Source organism: Mandrillus leucophaeus, unplaced genomic scaffold (assembly GCF_000951045.1).
Source record: "Mandrillus leucophaeus isolate KB7577 unplaced genomic scaffold, Mleu.le_1.0 Scaffold798, whole genome shotgun sequence".
Taxonomy (NCBI): domain Eukaryota; kingdom Metazoa; phylum Chordata; class Mammalia; order Primates; family Cercopithecidae; genus Mandrillus; species Mandrillus leucophaeus.
The window spans coordinates 1,220,543-1,245,727 of NW_012108674.1; the positions used below are offsets into that span (position 1 = coordinate 1,220,543).

Sequence of the window (25,185 nt, forward strand, 5' to 3'; positions counted from 1 at the left end):
CACAGATGTGAACTGGGGCTCCTCCACACAGGCTCTTTCCTATGTGAGTGCTTTAGACAACGCTCTGGAATTAACCACAGTGGAAGACCATGTAAAAAACTTCAGGTAAAGCTGGTGTCTCAGGCATCCTGGTGTTGTTCCACCTTAGAAGTGGCTCTCCTTTATGAGAGACAAGGGCATTCAAGTAGTTATAAGCTTTAGGGGTACATTCTAAAAATAAGCAGCCATACAAAACTGCTACATTTTCATGACAGCACCTCCTGTGAGTGAGTGCTTCTTTCCTTCCACACCCTACTCTGCCCACCCCAAACTACAGCCCCTCATAGTGCCAGGTGTCACCTTCCATGCGTGGAGACAGCAAAGTGGACTAAGTAATGTGACTTCAGAGAGATGATCCTAAATCCCCACACACATTATTCTGCAATTGTTTCCATTCCACTTAAGGCTTTAGGGCTTACTGAATTCTCTTAAGAGTAACGCTTTTTGCTTTTCATTAGTTGTATCTTATTTTGAATGAAATCTGAAACACAAGCTTGTATGAAGAATGAAAGAAAGTAACATAAAAATCTTGCTTGGAGAGGAACAGATTGCCTTGGGATTTGGGGTAGGTGGCTAGAGGAAAAAGGAGAGGGGGACTGTATTAGTCCATTTTCATACTGCTATGAAGAGATACCCAAGACTGGGTAATTTATAATTTTAAAAAAAGAGGTTTAATGGACTCTCAGTTCTACCTGGCTGGGGAGGCCTCACAATCTTGGCAGAAGGCAAAGGGGGAGCAAAGGCATGTCTTACATGGCAGCAGGCAAGGGGGTGTGTGCAGGGGAACTGCCCTTTATAAAATCATCAGTTCTTGGGAGACCTATTCACTGTCAGGAGAACAGCACAGGAAAACCCACCCCCATGATTCAATTACCTCCCACTGGGTCCCTCCCATAACACATGGGGATTATGGGAACTATAATTCAAGATGAGATTTAGGTGGGGACACAGCCCAAACCATGTCATTCCATCCCGGGTCCCTCCCAAATTTCATGTCCTCACATTTCAAAATTAATCATGCCTTCCCAACAGTCCCCCAAAATCTTAACTCATTTCATCATTAACTCACAAGTCCACAGTCCAAAGTCTCATCTGAGACAAAGCATGTCCCTTCTGCCTATGAGCCTATAACATCAAAAGCAAGTTAGTTACTTCCTAGCTAAAATGGGAATACAGGCATTTGGTAAATACACCTGTTCCAAATGGGAGAAATTGGCCAAAACAGAGGGGCTACAGGCCCCACGCAAGTCCGAAATCCGGTGCGGTAGTAAAATCTTAAAGCTCCAAAATGATCTCCTTTGACTCCTTGTCTCATATCCAGGTCATATTGATGCAAGGTGGGTTCCCATGGTGTTGGGCAGCTCTGCCCCTGTGGCTTTGCAGGGTACAGCCTCCCTTCTGGTTGCTTTCACTGGCTGGTGTTGAGTGTCTGCAGCTTTTCCAGGTGCACGGTGCAAACTGTCGGTGGATCTATCATTCTGGGGTCTAGACGACTGTGGCCTCTTCTCACAGCTCTACTAGGCAGCACCCCAGTGGGGAGTCTGTCTGGGAGCTCCAACCCCACATTTCCCTTCTGCACTACCCTAGCAGAGGTTCTCCATGAGTGCTCTGCCCCTGCAGCACACCTCTGCCTGGATATCCAGGCATCTCCATACGTCCTCTGATATCTAGGTGGAGGTTCTCAAACCTCAATTCTTGTCTTCTATGCACCCACAGGACCAACACCACAAGAAAGCTGCCAAGGCTTGGGACTTGCACCCTCTGAAGCCACCACCCAAGCTATACCTTGGCCCCTTATATCCATGGCTGGAGCGGCTAGAACACAGGGCACCAAGTCCCTAGGCTGCACACAGCAGGGGGGCCCTGGACCATGCCCAGGAAACCATATTTCCCTCCTGGGCCTCCAGGCCTGCTATGCGAGGGGCTGCTGTGAAGTTCTCTGACATGCCCTGGGAATATTTTCCCCATTGTCTTGGTGATTAGCATTTGCCTCCTTTTTACTTATGCAAATTTCTACAGCCAGCTTGAATTTCTCCCCAGAAAATGATTTTTTCTTTTCTACTGCAAATTTTTCCAACTTTTTTGCTCTGCTCCCCCTTGAACACTTTGCTGCTTAGAAATTTCTTCTGCCAGATACCTAAATCATCTCTCTCAAGTTCAAAGTTTCACAGATTTCTAGGGCAAAGGCAACATGCTGCCAGTATCTTTGCATAACAAGAGTGACCTTTTCTCCAGTTCCCAAGGAGTTCCTCATCTCCATCTGAGACCACCTCAGCCTGGACTTTGTTGTCCATATCACTATCAGCATTTTGGTCAAAGCCATTGAATAAGTCTCTATGAAGTTCCAAACTTTTACACATCTTCCTTTCTTCTGAGCCCTCCAAGTCCCTAGGAAGTTCCAAACTTTTCCACATTTTTCTATCTTCTTCTGAGCCCTCCAAACTGTTCCAACCTCTGCCTGTTACACATGGTTCCAAAGTCACTTCCACATTTTTGGGTACCTTTACAGCAACACCCCATTCTACAGGTACCAATTTTAGTCCATTTTCATGCTGCTATGAAGAAATACCCAAGACTGGATAATTTTTCTAGAAAAAGAGATTCGATGGACTCATAGTTCCACATGGCTGAGGAGGCCTCACAATCATGGCAGAGGGTGAAGGAGGAGCAAAGTTACGTCTTACATGGTGGCAGGCAAGAGAGTGTACGCAGGGGAACTGCCCTTAATAAAACCATCAGGTCTCTTCAGACTTACTCACTATCATGAGAACAGCATAGGAAAATCTGTCCCCATGATTCAGTTACTTCCCACTGGGTCCCTCTCACAATACATGGGGATTATGGAAGCTACAATTCCAGATGAGATTTGGGTGGGAACACAGACAAACCATATCAGGGACCACAAGACTACTTTTTCCTTACTTCACACTTTTGCTATGACTAACTGAACTGAGAACACAAACATGTCAAGATGGACAGGCAGATGATTCAAGAATTCTAGTGCAAAACCCATAAAATAGGGGAGAGGTTGTCCCATTTTTCCAAGCCTGTGTACCTGTCATCCCATTGGAATGGTTCTAAGGTTACAGACTTCTTGCAGTGGCCCATTCTCACATCTTTTTTTCACTTCCAGGCCCCAATGCATTGTCTTAACAGGGGGACCCATGACAAGACCTGCTCTCCTGGACATAACTCACGCCTTTACCAAGAACAGTGGCCTTTGCATCTGCTGTGAAGTCTTTGTGGTAAGAGTCACTTCACCCCAGGGAAGTGCTTTTTCCTCCCTGCTTGCCTTGGATTATTTTGGGTGAAGAGAAAAGGTACATGCAGTGATAGGAAAATAGAAAAAAAAACAGTTTATAGGAGAGCCCTCTACCTTGATTCATAGAGCAAAGACGAGCAAGAGCCCGTGATCCTGAATTTAAACAGGTAGATGTAAAGTGTTTCAGATTTCATAAGAGACCAACTAAAAGTGACAAATATTTCCAAGTGATGGCCTTTGAGTCAAGAAAAAGATAGCTGGCTCAGAAATAAAGTGAAGGCATTTGGGGTGATAACTGTCTACAGAAATATAAAAGGATGGAATGAGCCAGATAGAGCACTATTACAGAGATTAACTGATGAGGAAAGAACCAGACATAATGGCCTTAAATGACAGCACATGGAATTTAGATTAAATATTTGGATAAGTTTGATGACACTGCAGATACTCAAAAAACTAAACCAAGTTTTTCATGTCTTAGATAAACATTCAGAGCTAAATGAATTATTTTTGTTCAGGAAATACGAGGTAGACTGATAATAACCTATTGGTGACTTCCCTAGGAGGTATTCAAAACTAGTGCTAGTAATTTAACCATAATTGTTGACCAATCTCTCAAGTGTGGAGAAAGCGTTAAAATAATAAAAAAATAATAAGCCGAAGGGTGCAGTGGCTCACGCCTGTAATCCCAGCACTTTGGGAGGCCAAGGTGCGTGGATCACCTGAGGCCAAGAGTTCGAGACCAGCCTGAAGAACCTGGAGAAACCCTGTCTCTACTAAAAATACAAAAATTAGCCAGGCATGGTAGTGTATGCCTGTAATCCCAGCTACTCAGGAGGCTGAGGCAGGAGAATCGCTTGAACCTGGGAGGTGGAGGTTGTGGTGAGTCAAGATCGCACCACTGCATTCCAGCCTGGGCTACAGAGCAAGACTCCATAATAATAATAATAACAATAATAATAATAATAATAATAACAATAACAATAATAATAATAATAATGATAAAGTCTAAGTCTTCCACACTAGCCCACCTCTACTTGTATTCCCCCCCCCACACACACCACTCAAAATTCTCAGCTAACAATGTATTTTTATAGTACTTAAGTACTTGCCTATTCTTCAAACCATTTTTCTTCAAAGCATTTTTCTACAGTTTTTCTTATTGGAGCCCCACAATAGCCTAGTGAAGCAGGACAGAAAAGTAGCCCTGTTCCCATTTTACTGATTGGGAAAGTGAGATTCAGGAAAATTAAGTTATTGCACTGGATCACACAACAAGAAAGTGGTAGAGCCAAGATATCAGTCCGGGTCACACAAGTGTGCTAAGTGTCACACCTTGAGGAGAAAGCCTTAGCACACTTGCATCCTTGGGAGTACTATTAGAATCCAGCACCACTACTTAAATCTCCAATACCTGCCAAGGAATGGGGCTGTCAGGAAGTCAGGTGACTTTCAAGCCAGTCAACTCTGCCATGATGCTGGGGGCTAATTTACCATATGTCATTGTGATCAGCACTTAAGCATCTCTTTACACTTGGCAATATTCTAAATGCTCTATGAAGCAGTTGTTCATATTCTCTTTCCTCTCAGTGCTTATATGACAGTAATTCAAACAATATAACTTAATGCAATTATCTGGTAGGAGATGGAGAGACTCCTACTGAGTACTTGTGAGATTGACAGGTTAAGTAATGACCAACTGTGACTCCAGAGAATTTTTAAAAATCTTATCAAGCACCTCTCTCTCACATTATCAACTTTGGTGCCCTGGATTGGTGGATTTCATTTTGGACAATGTAATATAGGAGCCAGTTTTGATGAAATAAGCAGTTTGGGGTGTTTTTCTTCTCCAGCAATTTAGAGAAAACTTAGTTTAGCAGGCAATAAAATATCTTTAGGACTGAAGAAATAAACTGGAAGTATAAACAGTCATCTACTGGCAAAGGAGAAAGGGTCTCCTAAGAAACAAGAGAGACTGCTTTTAATTAACCCTTTGCTGCTTTAACTATAATACAGGAGGATAGTGCTGGAATATCATTTCATTTGAAGTAGGCACCTTAGTCTGTGCCCCCAATGGCCCTGTTTGTTTGACACATATGTTGGGCTGCATTATACATTACTATACTGGTCTCTCCACGTAGGGCCCAAGAGTCTTGCTCTCAGGTGCCAAGGTTCTCCTCGGGACAGAAAATAGTCACTGCATCAGTTAATGACTTTCCAGTTAGTTACTTTGTATGAGCTCCTGGGGCTACAGATGTTGACAGCATTTTTAGACTCCAGGCTCAGTCGTCAATCATCTTTGCAAAGAAACAGATGGAAGGGGATGTAAGGGGAGTAAGAATGCCACTAGAATTTTTTTTTCCAAAAGCACAATGGTTGATGGTTAGGCCAACCTTGTGGAAAATGTTAAATAGCGATGATAATAAGAGAATGACAATTTAGTTTTTAGGTCTAGGAAGCTGGTGCTCATGGGCTTTTGAGAATAACAGTCAAGTTTCAAATCATTATTTTGCCACCTATTAGTCGTGAGTCCCTTAGGCACATAATTTCATCTCTCTGTGCCTTACTTTTCTCAGTTGTAAATTGAAAATAATAAAAATAGCACCTACGTTATAGAGTTGCTATTTGAATTATAGAAGATAAGCTTTCTAATGCTGAGCCTGGTGTCTCTCAAAGAGTAACTACTCAATTAACTTTCATTGTTATTGTGATATTGTTATTGTCAATATCATTATTTTTGGTATGTTATAGTTGCCATTTTTATTCCAGAAATATATTATCTTCAATAAAAACCTAAAGCATGCCCTCTTAGAAAAACCAGGTCCAGACACTGGATTTTGAACTTTTTAAGTGTGCAGCACTTTGATCATGATGGAACGGTGAGATATGTGCTTCCACCCACTAGTCACAGGACAGCAGGCTCTGGACTCCATCCTTCTGGTGGCCTGCAGCTACTGAAGTACTTGCTTTAAGTACTGTTACATTACCAGAAAGGAGCAAGATTTAGAACTCATTGGCATTTTGATGTGGGTGGGTAGAGGGAAAACATGTGGCCACAGCTGTCATTTCCCACAACTGTAGCATTTTTATATTTGAAATTAAGAGAGCTGTACTCTGCTGGACCCCAAGCACCCACTGTGGCCTTTCAACTATCCAGCTAACTCTTACAGTCTCCTGCAGGCCTCTTCCCCTCTCTTGCTTTTTTACTATTCAGCTTAAAGATTTCAAGTGAGCAACTCTTCATCAAGGTAAATTTGGGGATGCATTTTAAAGAATCCAGCTTGGTAATTTAAAAAATACTGTCTAGTCTTCTCTTCTGAACTAACATAAAATAAATAAATGACATACTTCTGTCCCAGTAGGCTTTGTATTAAACATGTGAGTCATTTTGTTCTTTTGTACCTATCATTCCTATCACCATAGGAAGACAGAGGGAGAAAAACCTCACCTTGTAGTATCCCCCTCATATTTCTAAGCATAGCCAAGTCCAACAGGTTCAGCAAAAGGTAAGTTATTAGTTAGAAGTTGCAAGTTGCATCCTCCACCAGTTCTACCCTATGTATCCTGACACAAATAAGCACTGCCTTTGTCAATGAGTTTCCTCACTTATGTCATTCATAGTAGATGCAGAGATACCCAAACCAATCATCCCAGATAACTTAATTTGAATTTATGTACCTGTAATTCTCTGGGCACACCAAGCTCAGTTCTAGAAGTCTTACGGGATCAGTTGACACTTACCTTTCCCAGGTGCAAAGGCATCATACTGCAGCAGTTCCTTATTCATATACTTCTCAATTTTACATTTAAAAATAGAAATTTGTAATTAAAACAAATTAAAAAACAGATATATGTTTAAGGATCAAAAGTTAATTGAATTGAAAGTCAATTCCATTGATCTGGGGTTTGGAACACATATCAGATAAAGTCATTATTGTCCAAAAACACACCGCTTACCTCTTTTCTCAATTTTGCTTGTCTTACCTCGCAAAAGGCTCTCAGGTCTACAGTGGCATCTTTTATCAAGTACATTGTGTTGTGCTGGTGGCTGAAGAAATAAGATTTTTTTTTAAAGGTTGATTCTGTTTTTTAATTTTGAAACACTAAAAAAATAACTAGGTTGGATCATATAAAATTTGCATTTTTATAGATCAAAATCATTGGGCACTGGCAGTTTCATATGGCTCACTATATAAAATTAAAGGAGACCTTCAATTTATATTCTGCCTTTCCTAATTCATGATTGTTAACATTCTGGGCCAGATGCAGTGAGTCCCTGCCTAAAAAAGAAAAAAGAAAAAAAAATGGTTATAGATGCTTCCACTCACTTTATTTTTTATTTATTTATTTGTTTATTTTTTAATTTATTTATTTATTTGAGACAGTCTCCCTCTGTCACTTAGGCTGGAGTACAATGGCGCAATCATAGCTCACTGCAGCCTTGAGTGCCCAGGTTCAAGCAATCCTCCCACCTCAGCCTTCCCAGTATCTGGGACTATAGGCATGTGCCACCACACCCAGCTAATTTTTGTATTTTTTGTAGAAAAAGGGTTTCACCATGTTGCCCAGGCTGGTCTCCAACTCCAGGGCTCAAGCGATTTACCCTCCTCGATCTCCCAAAGTCCATTATAGGTATGAGCCACTGCACTCAGCCTTCCACTCACTTTTTAAATGATATAAGCCATTACAGATCAAGTTAAAGCCCCTTTTAATAGTGCTGCAGACCCCTGGCTCTCTCTGTCCCCAGAGGCAATGTTATCTGAATGTTAGGGGTATTCTTCTCATCATTTCACACATGGATACCGAAATGTAAATCTATTTTCATTCATGTTTTTCTTACTCATTAATGTTACTTTAAACTCGATTGTCCTCTCCTGTAAAGGAGGAAAGGGATGGCCTTTGACCGGCTTTCTCATGTAGAATCTCTCTTAGACTTTTACCCTGTTTCTTTTTCTCTTTTTTTCCTAAAAAATTATAAAATATCTTAAGAAAACCTAAAGCTCTCTTTGAATTCTCTGTTTGAGGAGTTCTCAATAAATCTCACAGAAGACACCCACCTCTTAACTCTGCGGCATAAGGAAGGCAGTTCAAGCCCATATAACCCAGGGAAAACTAAAATTCTCATTTTTTCTTCTATCTTCAACCTCCTCTTAATCTCAAATTTCACATCCACCAAGGAAAAAATATATTCTTTCTAGATGCATCTTATTCTTTTTTTATCAGTGAGCCTCTGTTATGATGTTAATAAAATAGTGACGTGACCAAATATTGAAAGAACGAAATGACCTATGAATTGGCACTAGCACATATGGTAAAATAACATGAACCAAATCAGAAAGGGAAAAATTTTCTTTCCCACAGTTCCAACCAAAGCAGCCATGAAAACAAAGACAGACTAGTAAGACTCAGTGTTAAAAAAAAAAAAAAAAAAAAAAAAAAAAACTTGGAAGGAATATTGCACTTGGCCAATTCCTCTGTTTGATCCGAATGGGGTTGGAACCCCTTTACAAACTCTTTTTCATGATAGTCACTTATTTAAAGTAATATCACATCAACTTCTCCACACTACATAATTAGAAATGCTTTACCCCTTTCTCAATTAATATCAAAGTTATAATATATACAAGATTTTTAAAGCTTCTTTGTTTGAATTCTGAATTAACGTATGTACTCATATTTTGGATCCCAACTGAAGCTAATCTCTATAATGTTCTAATGGGGTAATAAAATTCATTTTTCTAACTATGACATATTTGAATGTTGAATAATTGTATTCCAGTATGTCTTTTCTCTTTGTTAGTTTGCTTTATTCTTACTACATTTGTATTGCAGCCTTCCTTGCTTTGCATTAATAAGTGTGCTACAATGATGTTATAATCGTTTTTAGCAAAGAGAGATTCTGCATGAAACATTTTTATGACTTCTCAATATGGCAAGTTTAGGCATTAAAGTAAATCTCTCTGTCACAATTAATGTTTAATCTGGATTTTTATAATACTAACAGACATACGTTAGACTGTATTTATTTAAATAAATGCCATTCTCCCCAGGGGTTCACAGTCACTGTGGTACAACTCACTACACTGATGGTTCAAAGTCTTTTCTGTTATTCTTCTATCTAATGGCTGTTGTTACCACTGAACTTCCTTGAATAAAATATTCTTTCTTTTTCTTGCAGTTGAAGAAGTTTAGAATGCTCAAAGAAAGACTAGTGATTCAAAAGGCATTGATAGTCTGGAAACCTGAGCTAAATTGATCCATAATGGCTTATCTTTCCTTAGACTGGGTCATCTAATTTAGTAACTACCCTCCCAATCTCTCTACCTTTTCTATCTTCATGGAAGTTTCTTGTTTTTAAATTTTCCTTTAATAGGAAGTCAGTCAAACTGTTTTGAAAAGTTGGCAGGTTCTAGGAAATATGCTGGAAAAAATAAGAATATAAAGAGTCTGATCCAATTTAAATAGAATATTAAAATGGAAGGGACCCCAGAGATTGAATGCTGTGTAATGGAAACATATTATGTGCCATATATGTAATTTAAAATTTTCTAGTAGCCAATTAAAAAGGAAAAAAGAAATAGGTAAAGTTATTCTTAATAATATTGTATTTAACCCAATGTGAGCAAAATATTATAATTTCAATATGGAATCATTACAGAAACATTAATGAGATATTTTACATTCTTTTTTGTACTAAGACTTTGAAATCCAGTGTGTAATTTGTGCTTCCAGCATATCTCAATATGAACCAGCCACATTTCAAATGCTTAATAGCAGCATGGACATACAGGCTATCAAATTGGGCAGTGATTACCTAGGCAATTGCCTGAGTTTTATCAATGTAGAACATACATCGAGAGAGGACAAATGGCAGACCCAGGGTGTCAGCCAGTCAGTGCCAGATCTCAACCCAACATTCTGACTCACAGTTCAGTGTTCCTGCAAGCACAGTGGTAAAATCAGGTCTGGGGCTTTGATGACATTGCACTAGGTACTATATTATTACTACTTAAAGCAACCTTGCAGGAACCAGAGTTTATCCTCGGTTTCAGAATAAGATATAAAAGCTCAGAGATAAGAAATTACCTCCTCAGGCTTAGATCTGAGACCAGTTTTGTCTGACCGCAAAGCCTGGGCTTTTTTTTTTTTTTTTTCTTGCATCCCAATGTCCTTTCTCTCCAATCTAAGACCCTTTAAGACCATGACTCCAAGTGTGGTCTAAGGAGCAGCAGCATCTGTTGCCTCTAGGAGTTTGTTAGAAATACAAAATCCTGAGCCCTGCTTCCATACCTATAAGGCTGCATTTATCAAGATCCCAAGTGATTCATGTAAAATCTAAGCCATCTCAACAAAATACAAATCTCTGTATAAATTAAAAGAATTTCTGGGAAAATGGATTTGTACCCTGTCAGACACATGGCAGATAATCAGAAATACCTTTTGGATTGAATTACAGCATGAGAAGAAAAAAACCAGCTTGAATATTCAAGGAAAAAGAAATAAAAATAGAATTTTTCATTAAAAATGGGTTTCCAAAACTAAATCTTGAAATTATAAAATGCCCTATCAACCATCCTAACACCTGTCTTCTTCCCTCTTAATCTCTTCCACTCTCCTTAGGTCATAGGTATGTAAACTTTCGTTCCCCCAAAATTCACTGAATGACAAGGAAACGTTAATGTATTTGAATGGAAGTGTGGCAACATTACACAGGGAAAAGTGGTATAAGAGTATTTTTGCCACATGAAAAAGCAATGCATCAGCCAAATAGAATTGTCAAGATGTGCAGTTCATGGCAGGATTTGCAGCTCACCATGTTCTACCTCCCATGGAGCTCTGTCCATTTCTTGACATTAGGCTCCAGCTGAGATTTCTTTGGTGTTCCTGAAAGTGGCTCTTGCTAACGGGTCAAAGGTTGATTGTGTATTTATCCTGAGCCTCTTCAATCACATTTTCAGTATTTTCCTCATATGTCATGACGCCTTCAGCTCTTCCTTTCATTCAGTGTCAGGCAGTTCATTAAGCAGATGTTAATCAGTCTGGATGTTTTGGGTAGAAAATGAATGATGTGAATAGCACAGGTCCTCTCCAAAAGGCTGAATCTGCGGAACGCTGCTCAGTGAGGTGTTTGTCCCTCTTTCCCACTTCCTAACTCCATGGGGCATTGCTGGCTATTTTTGTCCTTTAGAAAACAACAGCAATGTGATGTATAATAGCAGGGTTCTAACCAATATTTCATTGTGTCGCACAGGGACCGCGCAAACTGTGTGTTAAGGAGATGAACGGTGGCATGGCGAAAAAACAGGCCTGGCTTATAAAGAACAAAATCAAGGCTTTTTACGCTGCAGTGGCGGCAGACTGTTTCAGGGATGGTGTCCGAAGTCTCCTTCAGGTAAGGCTGCATTCAGGGAATGAGCACAGAGGCAAAGAACAATGAGTGCTCCATGTTAATGAGGCTCCCAGAGTGAATGGCTGTAGTTAGGCAGCCCAGCATCAGAGATTGGTGCAGATGGTTAAGGAATTATTTTGAATTCCTGGGTATAGGCAAAGCTAGAACAAAAGCAGAGAAGTTCTATTACAATGAACTATGAATGATACACTGGAAATGGAAAATGAGGTTGCCTTTGGCCACCAGCATACATTCTGCCCCCGTACTTATTGAAATGCAAATTTGTTCTGGTGGTTGACGACATTCAGGATCCTATTGAAACTTCAAACTATTTTTATATCTCATACTGCATATAGCAACGCTCAAGTCAGGCATTCTTTTCCTTTTTTCTTTTGCAAATGGTGTTAGGGCAGCTGCTAGACCAACTAAATTAATGCACGGTGATCTGGGCATAAAATCTCCCTATCCTCCTGAATTATTTCCAGAACGCTGAATAAAATGTAATAATCTCTACAGCTCAACCTTAAATCCCACAGTTCTCTCATCTTTTCTCCCTTATTTTTTTCCTTTTTCCTTCCTTTATCTCTGCTATAGTAAGTACATAAAATCTTTCCCTAGTTCTGATCTTCACAATTTAAAGTGACGGAGAATCCTTAAAACAAACAATCCAAGAGACCCTCAGAAATTGTAGAGCTTGGCTTTCTGAGCATTTTGGGTTTAGTATGGTTGAAAAACCCTAATTATGTATATATGAAATGGTGCATTTGGCTTTCAGAGTTACCGTATCTCAGAGTGTCAGAAGTCAGAACTGCATCCAGGTAACTCAGATGCGCATGCAGGCAGGAAAGAAAAAATATTGGTTAAGCTTAATTGGTAATGTTTTGGAGCTTAAGAGTATTTGATGCAATCCTGTGTCTAATTTCCCTTAATAACACTTGCGAGGTAGCTGCACATGCAGAGAAACCATTTCTGCAAAACCTATTACCCACAATGAGCCCCTTTTCATCTGTTATTAATTTGCTAAACCATGGAAATAGGTGTTACTGCAAGATGCTGATTTTTCTTTCAGTACCAAGTTAGTTTTCAATAGCTCTTTGGTTAAATATATTGGCACTACTAGTCATTTATTATAAAATTATCATAGAAGATTGGTAAAACAAAATTTTCAACTAGGAATGGGAATATGGACATAAAATAAGCGCAGAGAAAGAAAAGACACAAGTATGAAAAAGAACTCTTAGATTAATCCAGAAGAAATGGTAGCAAATTTGAACATGCATACATTCACATGCATTTCTTCACATAAAAAGTGAAGTACAGGGGAGCCATGGCAAAAGGACAAGACAAAGTGACATTAAAGGAAGCACTGCAGTTATATCATCTCAAATAAAACCATCTTTGCATCTAAGAAGTTATGGTACAAATTATCAAATCCTCAGAGTGTAGCTGTGGAAAAGACTACATCCATAACTTCTTACTGCCACACATTTGCCAAGGGCCAAATGAGGACTCCAAGAAGCTGCTGGGCTAGGAACAGTGCACCAAATGTTTTGGAGGCAAACTTTATTTCAGGAGCCCTCCTTCATTGCCTATCTCCTTCCACCTGCTATTGTTTCCTCTAAAATGTCCAGCTCTGGCATTTCTTTCACTCTTCCCATGACACAGAACTACCTTCCATGACTCCCACTGCTCTCCCATCTTATTTTTTTTATTTGAGATGCAGTTTCACTCTGTTGCCCAGGCTGGAGTGCAGTAGCACGATCTTGGCTCACTGGAACCCTCGCCTCCCGGGTTCAAACGATTCTCCTGCTTCAGCCTCAAGAGCAGCTGGGATTACAGGCGCACACCACCATGCCCAGCTAATTTTTTGTATTTTTAGTTGAGATGGGTTTTCACCATGTTAGCCAGGCAAGTCTCAAACTCCTGAGCTCAAGTGATCCACCCACCTCAGCCTCCCAAAGTGCTGGGATTATAGGCATGAGCCATCGCACCTGGCTGCTCTCCCATCGTTACCTGTCAATGTCTCACCAACTCCCAAGACTCAGTCGAAATACCACCTCTCCTATGAAGCTGGCCATGAATCCTCACCTGTAATTCAAGTTTCCTTCCTTTGTTCTTCTATATGAGTTTCTATTACATTTGCATGTATATTAGAAGTATTTGTGTAAATATTGTCTTCTTCACCATGTTTAGTTCCATGAGGACAAAGAATGTGCTTCACCACTCTCCCACCAAAACTGACGTAGCACTGTGCAATTCATAGATGCTTAGTAATATTGTCAAATTAAATTTTATTAACTAGAAGCTGTATGCTGTCGTCTAATGAAGGGAAACAACACCTCTGATATGGAAGACGGCTATTAATGATACTGTCATATAAAAGAATTAGGTTTTGGAAACATAATTTAGTCATTCTTCAATAAATAACATAAGTAGAGATTTCAGTGATCCTTGTACATAAGAATTTTCCAAACATGGATTTTATTGCTGATGACATTATGGATATAACAGGTGGAAATGAGCTTTGAACCACTAAGTTACAACATGCATACCAACAGTTAAGCTGACCCTCACTTGATTTTAAATTATTGAACCATTTTAATGAGTGTGTCAGAAGAAATGCAAATGACTGCTAATTTAGAAAAGCTACATTTCTGTCATCTAAAATCCATTTATAGCTGAGATGATTTAGAATTAATCTTTCTATTTTATGCTTGGGTACGGGCATGAAGGACATGCACTAAAATGTAATCTAATCTTCAGAATCTTCAGAACATTACTTCAGTGCTCCTTTAGACATTATTTTTCATTTGTGCTGGTAGTTTCCCAGTACGGTAAGGATTGCCCATGTTTTTATGTCCTCTGTTTAGGCCTCAGGCTTAGGAAGAATGAAACCAAACACTCTGGTGATTGGATATAAGAAAAACTGGAGGAAAGCTCCCTTGACAGAGATTGAGAACTACGTGGGAATCATACAGTAAGTGATGGCTTTCAAGACGTGTTCTTGTTTATAAAGCACTAACCAGGGCAGTACATAACTTGTACTGCACATAACACTGTTGTGTCAGATTAAATTGCCTGAGAAGAGCACATTCCCCTGGTACTCTGACTTCTTTCCCAAGGTGAAAAAAACACCACCAATAATAGAGTTTGAGGGAATCAGAGTGTCAGAGGAGGCAGGGTGAGAGAAACACCAGTGCCAGAGAAAAAAGTAAATGTTTAGAGTTACAACCTTAAGATCTATTTACAAGATTAAAAGCAAAGCACAGCTAAGCAAAGAGAAATTTTTCTTTCAAAACACCTGGAATCTTGGGTTGGCTGGTGTCTCCAATTCAGTCATTGTCTTCTTCTGAGTCTCTGATAATTCGTTCACTATCCCAGAGCCCTATATCTCCCTCTGCTAAGAGGCTCCCATATGCCAGGTGCTTCTGTTACCAGGTGGAGCGTCAATGGCTTGTGCACAGAATGTGAGTTTCTGGTGGTACATAACCTCTAATAGCTTAATATTTGAGGAGGCTTAGGATACAGGTGATAATGATAGATCTTAAAGGACTAGCAGGCAGCAGGCTAATGTCTTTAACATGAATTATCTCATTTAATTCTCATAGAAAGATTTCGAAGAAAGTACTATTATTTTTTTCCGATTCTACAAGTGGAGACAAAGACATTAAAAATTAAGTAGCATACTGAAAAATCTCAGCAGTTAGTGACAGAGCTGGAATTCCAACCCAAGACTATCCAAATGCAAAGCTGAAACTCATGACCATAACGCTATGCTTTCTCTATATATTGTATACTCCAAAACAAGTATTATATATTTTATACTCTATATAATATATATTACATACTTCAAAGTATTTTATATATATTATATACTCCAAGTATTACATTATATATTATATACTCCAAAATTGTGTGTACATGTATGTATAAATATATATATGTGTGTGTGTGTATATATATACTCACAGTTTTGGAGTATATAATATATAATACTTGGAGTATACATATATACATATAATACTTGGAGTATATAATATGTAACATTTGGAGTATACATATATACTCCAAGTATTACCTGGCTTAGTTTTTTTCCTTTGAATAAGAGAAAACAAATTCTACACATACAGAGAGAAACACTGTAGAAAGTTGAGCCTTTCGACCAGACTAGGCACGGTGGCTCATGCCCATAATCCCAGCATTTTGGTAGGCCGAGACGGATGGATCACCTGAGGTCAGGAGTTCCAGACCAGCCTGGCTAACATGGTGAAACCCCGTCTCTACTAAAAATACAAAAATAATACAAAAATTAGCTGAGCATGGTGGTGGGTGCCTACTCGGGAGGCTGAGGCAGCAGAATTACTTGAACCTGGGAGATGGAGGTTGCAGTAAGCTGAGATTACGCCACTGTACTCCAGCCTGGGCAACAAGAGCGAAACTCCATCTCAAAAAAAAAAAAAAAAAAAAAAGAAAGTTGAGCATTTCTTCTAGGCTTGAAAATACTCTATCAGACTCCAGAGGGGTAATGTTAGCTATGCCCAAAAGCCATCTTTTGTGTCAACATCTCTGAAAATGGAAGGTTTCCTGTGTCTGGGATCTGGCTGCACTTTGATTTCAGACCATAGGGTACATGACATCCCTTGGGAGATACAGCTGCACTTCAAAGTTCATCCTATCCGCCGAAAACAAGTATACGCTTAGCACTTCTTAAAGTAGGCTATTTCTTCTACCCCTTGTTATTATAATCATAACATTTATATTGAGCAGATTTATGCAACATATTAACAAAAGCATTCTTAGTTCTATTGAAAGGAAGCATAAGAAAATAACTTTTATCTTCTAAAAGTACAGGAATTACTGAACAAACAGAAATTCACTCAACAGTCTTTCTAATGTGCAGAACCTATCTATTAAGTGCATTGTGTTTCCTGAACATATAAAGCCTGGATGCCACGTGCTGTCATCTGGCTCCTGCTGGTGTTATAAGTTCAGTAAGTTAAGGCTAAACCAGGTGATCGGGATAAGAATTTTACCAGGCTCAGCAAACAGTATTTTGATATGTTTAGAATCAGTCAGTTGCTGATCAGACATTCTTGGAAATTGACCAGATCTGTCCTCTGTTATCTAGATTCTTCAGTAAAATTTCATCTTTACCTTGGGGAACAAAAGGGATGGGGTGGGGCGGGCGGGGGTAGAGCAAATAGGAAGTAATGTGTAAATCTTCAACGAAATAGTCCATTATTTGATACAGAATTACTTCAGACTGTCTTCCAACCTCCCTACCATCCCAAACATTCTAGAAATCCAAAGGGAGCAAAATAATCAAACCCAGTAATACTGAACCAAGGAGGTCTCTGGCTTTTATAGCAAATTAATAATAGATCTCCTTGGTAATAAAGTTCAGTATTAGGGTGACCCATATTTGTACTAGTATAAAACCTAACTGGATTGGTAAAGTTAAATGACTTTACTAGCACAGCAATGAGGCTAATAGTGACAATCATGTGTCCATATTACATTTCCCTTTCCAATTTTTGTGGCTTTATGACTTAAAGTACAGTATTATTGTTAACACAGGGGTATTATTATAAAACTATAGTATTTTACCATTTTTCTTTTTCTTTTTTTTTTTTTTTGAGACAAGAATCTCCCTCTGTTGCTCAGGCCGGAGTGCAGTGGCGCGATCTCGGCTCACTGCAAGCTCCGCCTCCCGGGTTCATGCCATTCTCCTGCCTCAGCCTCCCACGTGGCTGGGACTACAGGCGCCCGCCACCATGCCCGGCTAATTTTTGCATTTTTAGTAGAGACGGGGTTTCATCATGTTAGCCAGGATGGTCTCGATCTCCTGACCTCATGATCCACCCACCTCGGCCTCCCAAAGTGCTGGGATTACAGGCGTGAGCCACTGCGCCCGGCTACCATTTTTCTTTGAATAAAATATTTTAAATGTCTGTAATATTCTTAAGTATGGTTTAGTGTTTTGTTTGTTTGTTTTTAAGACAGAGTCTCGCTCTGTTGCCCAGGCTGGAGTGCAGTGGCGCAGTTGTGCTCACTGCAACCTCCAGCTCCTGGGTTCAAGCAACTCTCTTGTCTCAGCCTACCGAGTAACCAGGACTACAGGTGCACACCACCATGCTCAGCTAATTTTTATATTTTTTGGTAGAGTTGGGGTTTCACTATGTTGGCCAGCTTAGTCTTGAACTCCTGTCCTCAGGTGATCCACCACCTTGGCCTCCCAGAGTGTTTAGATTACAGATGTGAGCCATCTTACCCAGCCAAGTATGGTTTAATTTTAATCAGAATTTGTATGTATTAGTTTTCAATGGCTGCCATAACAAAGTACCTCAAATTTAGTGGCTTAAAACAATACTTTAGGCTGGGCACAGTGGCTTATGCCTATTATTCCAGCACTTTGGGAGGCCGAGGTGGGCAGATCATTTGACGTCACGAGTTTGAGACAAACCTGGTCAACATGATGAAACCCAACCTCTACTAAAAATACAAAAATTAGCCAGGCATGGTGGTATGCACCTCTAATTCCAGCTACTCAGCAGGTTGAGGCAGAATCGTTCGAACCTGAGAGACGGAGGTTGCAGTGAGCCAATATCACACCACTGCACTCCAACCTGGGTGATAGAGCCAGTCTCTGTCAAAAACAAAAAACAAAAAACGACCACACACAATACTTGATTATCTTACAGTTCTGTAGAATAGAAGTCTGGCATGTGTGGGCCAGGCTGCATTCCCTTCCAGAGGCTCTAGGATAAATTTCTGACCTTGCCTTTTCCAGCTTCCAGAAGCTTCCCTCATGTGGGTGTGGCTCAGGAATGCCTTCCTCAATCTTCAAAGCCAGCAATGGCTGGTCAAGTTCCTCTCACATCACATTACTATGACCTCCTCTTATGCCTCCTAATTTCACTTTTAAGTACCCTTGTGATTACTCTTGTCCCATCCAGGTGATCTAGGATAATCTCCCCCATCCCAAAGTCCTTAACCTAATCACATCTGCCAAGTCCCTTTTGCCATGTAAGGAAATACAGGTTCCAGGAATTAGGATACTTTGAGGGTGCATTATTCTACCTAACACAGAATCCAAATTTTTTTTTGTGGAGCACATTGTCTACTTTTTATAATCGAGGGCAATCAGAAACAAGATTTGTTTATGAGGAATTTACTTTGTAACAACTTGTGCCAGAATGGACCTATTCTGTTAAGACAAGATTGTTTATGATTTGGATTTTGAGTGGATATTCATATTGCACCAAACTTATGTACACCAAATGAAAATTCAGGTTGACTTTGGCCATTGGAAACTGTTTGCGTATGGCGGGACAATTGTTTTTGGGGTAGGATGACCTAATGGCAAGAAGTCGTTAAGTTTTAGATCCATAGAAGTATAAACAAAGGACCTCCCAATGAAAAAAAATTTAAATGACTCAAAGTATTAATTGACTTGCTTCCATGTTTAGCACCAGAGAAAACATTTATGTCTTAAACTTTAATCTCTTCAAACAGAGATAAAAGAAAGACAGACTTTATTTCTCTTCTAGGTAATCAAATTCCTTTGGGTTGCATACAGAGAAAACACAGGAGCGAGTATGTAGGGTTGCCATGAAAAAGCATTGCTCCAAGTGACCAGTTTAGAGTCAATTCTGAAAATACAGGAACTGGAGACATTTCTAACCATGTACTTGATATCAGAAATGTTATAGGAGTCCTTCTAGGAGGCAGCCAGGTTGGGGGTGGTGGCTAATCATTTCAAAGAGTCTTTGCAGTCTGTAAACTCTGTGTTCTAAATATGCCAGTGATTGTTTTGCTCGCTGTATAAAAGATTCGATTATTTTTAAAAGATGCGACAAGCTCTTAATCAAAATTCTGATGTATAGTAGTATTTGAATAAATTGGCTACAGTGAATAATTTAGTTACCTCTACCCAAAATATACTTTAAAAAGGCATAAGGGAAGAACAAACAAACACATGCATCAGCTCTTGGCTATATTCTAAAGTGGATTTTAATAGTTTCATTATATCAAAATCCTGGAAGCAAGTATAATACTAGTCCTAAGCTTGAGGATTAAAATAGCCATTTAAAACACTAACTGTTTTGCTTCCTCTTTCAGTGATGCATTTGATTTTGAGATTGGTGTGGTTATAGTCAGAATCAGCCAAGGATTTGACATCTCTCAGGTTCTTCAGGTGCAAGGTATGTACTTTCTTATTCAACCAACAAGTATTTATTGAGCACCTACTTTTTGCCTGACATTGTTCTAGGATATAGCAGGACACAATATAGACAAAACTCCTTAACGGTGGAGCTTACATTCTAGTGCTAACTCATAGTGCATATAGTTCCCCCAGTATTTTCTCCAATGCTAACACAAGCAGCCTTTGCCCTGCTAACCACAAATATTGAGGAATTCAAGGTGGTCATCAATTATTTTTCTTATCACAAAAACCACAAAGCCAGCATCAAGGAAAATAAACAACTTCAGTAAAATAACCTGCCAAATTAATTTCTGCAAGATGTTTCAGAAAATGAAGATTAATTCTTTCCCCAGAAAAACACGTATTTTGCTTTTGAGAGTCTATGAACTGGTTTGTAGCTAACATGGAAATGAGCCTGAATGTATCATGCTGTGAATCACTAATCTAAGTCAGAGGCAGAAACACTAATTCAGATTAGTGACTCTTTGTTTTTTCCCTGTAGAGAATTTGGTATACTTGCTTAGTCTTAGAATTTAAACATACTCTCTTGTGTATGAAATAAAGAACATACTGATATACTTACTGAAAAATTAGCACAAGATATGAATTCATGACTCATCTCTTCCGCTGAGCCTCACAGCAGAGTCCGCTTACAACACAACATTAAGAAAAAAATGATGCTGTTCTAGTGCCTGTTATGTGCCAGGCATAGTGTAGGTGCAAGTGGTGCTGGGTAGACTAAGATTAATAAATTCTGTCTGTGCCCTCAAGAGACACACAGCCTAGTAAGGGAAGTAGATCAATTATTAGCATTATAATAAGTATAAATAAGGAATTATGGGAAAGAAGGAAGGGGCACCTACCTCACTCCAAAAAGGCGTTCTGGAGAAAATTACCTTTGATTTGAGATTTACTGGATGAGTAGGAGTTAACCAGACAAAGTTGATGGAGAGAAAAGTAAAGAGACAGTTTGGAGAATGCATTCCTGACAAAGAGGAACGTGTTTGCAAAGGTGAGGACATGGGAATAGAGAGGAATGCAGTATATAGACAACCAAAAGCAGATTCATGTTACTGAAGTGAAAAGTAGGAAGCCAACAATAGTAAAATATGAGGCTGCCACTATAAGGAGGATCTAGACTGTAAAAGCCTCATTTGCCATATTAAAAAGATGGATCACATTCTGTAGATAATGAGGAACCATCAGAGACATTCAAGTGAGGGAATAATGTGGTCAAACTTGGGTTTTAGATCTCATGCTCTTTTGGTTATATGGGGCATGGACTCAGGACTAGAATGGAAATAGACAAATCAAAGAGTTCTACAATAATCAAACAAGACAAGGTGACAGCTTGAACTAGGGCAGCCTCAGTTGGGATGGAGAGAAAAGAACAGAGTTGAAAAGTATTTTGCAGGTACGAAGAGCGGCGTTTGGGAGTTGATTGGATATGTGGGATATGGGAAAGGGAGGAGTAAAGAAAAACTCCTTGGCTGACTGGATGAGCCAATGGAAATAGGAAATGCAAGAGGAAGTACAGGTTTAATGAGGAAATGCCTGGCTCAATTTCAAACAATCTCATGTGGGAAGTCCTACGGGAAATGTCTAACAGACAGTTAGACAGTCCTCATCGTAAAAGAGAAATCTGAACTGGAAATACAGATTTAGGAGATGTTATGGGCTGAACTGTGTCTCCCCGCCCCCACCAAATTCATATGTTGAAGTGCTAACCCCCAGGACCTCAGAATGTGACTGTATTTGGAGATAGGGTCTTCAAAGAGGTAATTAAGGTAAAATTAGGTTATTTGGGTGGGCCCTAATCCAATATTACTGGTGTCCTTATAAGAAGAGATTAGGATACAGACTGAAGGGTAATCATGTGAAGACATGGTGAGAAGGCAGCTGTCTTCAAGCCAAGGAACAAGGCCTCAGAATGAAATCGATCCTGCTGATGCCTTGATCTTGGACTTCTGGCCTTCAGAATTGTGAGGAAATAAATGTACATTGTTTATGACACCCTGTCTGTGGCATTTGTTATGGCAACCTGGGTGGACTAATACAGGAGACATCATGGCTAATGTGAATTGAAACCATCACCCTAGAAAATAGAACTCAAAGAGTGTGTGTAGCCAAGGACTCCAAAGAGTAGGAAAAAGGCCCCAAAGAAAAGAAGGAGAGGTCAGAAAGATGAAGAAACCAGAAGTCTGGGGTCAGGTAAACCATGGGAGTACAGTGCTCAAAATGAGAATAATCAACATTGCCAAATGCAGCAGAAATGTACAGTAAGATCATGAACCAAATGGAATTGGCATGACACAGGTAATCTTAGTGAAAGTAATTTCTGTAAAGCAGGGTTATCAGAATCGAGATTGCAGTGGGTTGAGAAGAGACTATGAGATGAACGAGCAGAGAATATGGATGTAGCCAACCCTTCTGAGAAGCTTGGATGGTAACAAGAGGAATGAGATTGAGCAGGCTTACCATGGGGAACCCATAGACCTCTGAATGGGAGATCAAATCATATTTCCAGACTGAGGAAATGGCACAAGAGAGTGCAAACACTGAAGATGTAGGCAAAGAAAGGGGCGACCCATGGAGTAAGATCCAGGAGGAACAGAAAATTGAGGGAAAGGCATGAATGGAAGAGTTGGCCTGAAACAGAAAAAAAAAAAAACAAAAACAAAAAAAAAAAAAACACTTCATCTAAAATTGGAGCAAAGGAGGTGAGGATTGATGATGGGATACGTGGATTTGTGAGAGTGGAGTGATAAATCAAAGAAGATGATGCACAATAGTCTCAATTCTTTCTTTTAAGCTGGAGCAATGGTTTACTTCTAAAAGCAAGAGAGGAATGGTTTAACTGAGAATGAGAAGAAACTAGTTAAGCATTTTAAAAAGTCATGATAGAGAATGAAAAAGATCAGCAAGAACTGATCAGTGTACAACAGTGAAAACCCAGTTGTGGTTGTCCAGTTTTCTCTGGCAGCATGAAGTCTCCAAGGCACAGGAGCAGTACCAGGGTATTCTCAGTAGGTTCAGCAGAAAGAAAAAAGAATTCTTAAGGGCTGTTGCCTGATGGATTCGTATTCTATTTGCTGGTTCATGATTGTCTCCATCAAAATAGGAAAGAATATGGGTGGATTAGGTGAATTTTCTGATGCAACCATTCTGGTATGTTGTAGGAGAAGAGGAGGATGAAGAAAAAAACTAGAGAACAAGTGTTTTTATAAGGTAGCTACTATCTGATTATGTATACTCTATGATAATGAAGAGCATTAAAAAATAAAACTGCAAGGAGAGTGCATCTTATGCAAAATTGTAGCACAAAAGGTTATCTCTTGGTGACTTCAGCCTTCCTTTGTATGCCCCTTTTCTTCTTTATGGATATTTTAAACTCCAGATCAGAAATACTAACTCCCACTCACTGGGCATTCACTATTAATGTATATTCCCTCCTAGTAGAACTTAATACTTTGTAGCAACAATAGTTAAAATATTTGAGCACTTATTATGCACCGTCTATTATGCTTCATGTTCACATATAACATTTATCATCCCAGCTACCCTATGAGGAGAGTATTATCATTGTCCCCATTTTACAGCTGGTAAAATGGGGGCTTACCCAAGATTCACAAGGCTCATCATTGGTAGAGCTGGGATTCAAACCTGTATCTGTTTGAAGCCCCTGTTTCATCTTTGAAAAAGAAGAGCTAGAGAGGATGATGACATATAACGAGAGGCAATGGGGAAATCTGAGCTCTGGGAATGAGGCAGAGCCGTTTCTATGTGTTCCTTAAGACACCCAACAAGGGGGCTGCCTGTCTGCAGAAAGATAGACCTAACTTTGAGGGCAGTTACAAGAACTGAATATTAACAGAACTGTTCTGTTGCAAACTTCGTAGGTTTTACTTTAATTTTTTTTCCTGGCTTTTGTGCTATAATGTTTTCCATCTAAAAATGAGAATGCAAAATATAACTTGTATTTAGATTACACATTTGCTTTGTGTGTTATGTTGCTCTCTGCAAGCTGAAAGATGTGATGTAGCTGAAAAGCATTGCTCCCACCCCTCATTGTTCCATCTGCCAAGATGCACCATCAATTTACTTCTATAAAGCAATACAGCAACCAAGTTTTGCTGTATTTTTCAAAGAATCCTGGCAGTGAACTGCATCCCCTTTTAATTTCCCAAGGGTTGTATCCTATTTAAATAAACTTTGATGTTTGAAATATTTCTGCTTCTTAGTCAAGAAAGGGAAAATACAATTGGATGCTAATAAAATAATTACAAGTACCAACTATCTAGGGTAAACAAAGAAAAACAATATTATACAAGTACATGAAGAACAAGCAGAAAAACAACATAATGATAGAAATTAACTTTCCGCCACATTTCCATGCATTGTTTTGAGGTTTATGTAATTTATGACACAAACCTCTTATTAGATTTTGAATTGGAAGAAATAAACTTGCATTTCATTATATTATGCTGTAATTCAGGGCCTAATAAGGGCCTGATAAATCTTAAGTATTGCATTATACTATGTTAATGATTATCATCATAGCTTTTCCAACACAGGCACCACAGTGTCATCACAGATTATAATTTAAAGGAAATATTAGCAATTCAGAGTGCCCATATACTGTAGTTAATAAAGCAGTGAATAGAAATCAGCTTTATAGGTAATTTACCAGCTAATGACAATTATTTTTATATTGTATTACAGGCTTATGTGAAGAGAATAACTTTTAATATAAATAAGATCGATGCTCATAACATTGTAACTTGTATACTGTAGCAACTCATCTACTACTGATGACTGATAGTTTCTCTTAATAAATTAATTTATTGCCTGACAACACATACACAAAAAAAAATCATGATATTTCATACTGCTCACCTCCCAGGGATATTTAGCAAGTTTTCCAACTACAACAAGGAGTCCAAATTATACTGGTAAGAAATAAAGTGATGGAACATGATTTGCAATATATTGTGGTCAAGTATTCCACATAAGTACAGCATGATTTGTGACCATCTCAGAGCACGGGGATACTGCTATGTCTGATCGAGTGGCTTAGAAAAATAAAGACAGATGGCAGTGTAGTGAATAATTACTTGATTAGAAGGCAACCGCTGCAGGATTGCTTCCTGCCTTCTATTCAACTAGACTTCACCTGGGGGACAGCACATTGATTCTTATGAGCATTTACAGCTTTGAGTTATTGAGCAAGGAAAGAATTTTAACTTAATAATTAATAAAGAAAAAGGATGCTGTAAAATGGGAGGGGAT

At 39.2% G+C, this 25,185-nt stretch overlaps 1 protein-coding gene across 2 annotated transcripts in view; it reads left to right on the plus strand.

The window, feature by feature from the left end:
• SLC12A1 (solute carrier family 12 (sodium/potassium/chloride transporter), member 1) overlaps positions 1-25,185 on the plus strand; it is a 118,713-nt gene that overhangs the window by 67,474 nt on the left and 26,054 nt on the right. For both annotated transcript variants that reach the window (XM_011967289.1, XM_011967290.1), the window contains exons 17-20: positions 3,173-3,284; positions 11,553-11,693; positions 14,561-14,667; positions 19,812-19,894. In XM_011967289.1, coding sequence (XP_011822679.1) covers positions 3,173-3,284; positions 11,553-11,693; positions 14,561-14,667; positions 19,812-19,894 — 443 coding nt within the window. The remainder of the gene's footprint in view (positions 1-3,172; positions 3,285-11,552; positions 11,694-14,560; positions 14,668-19,811; positions 19,895-25,185) is intronic.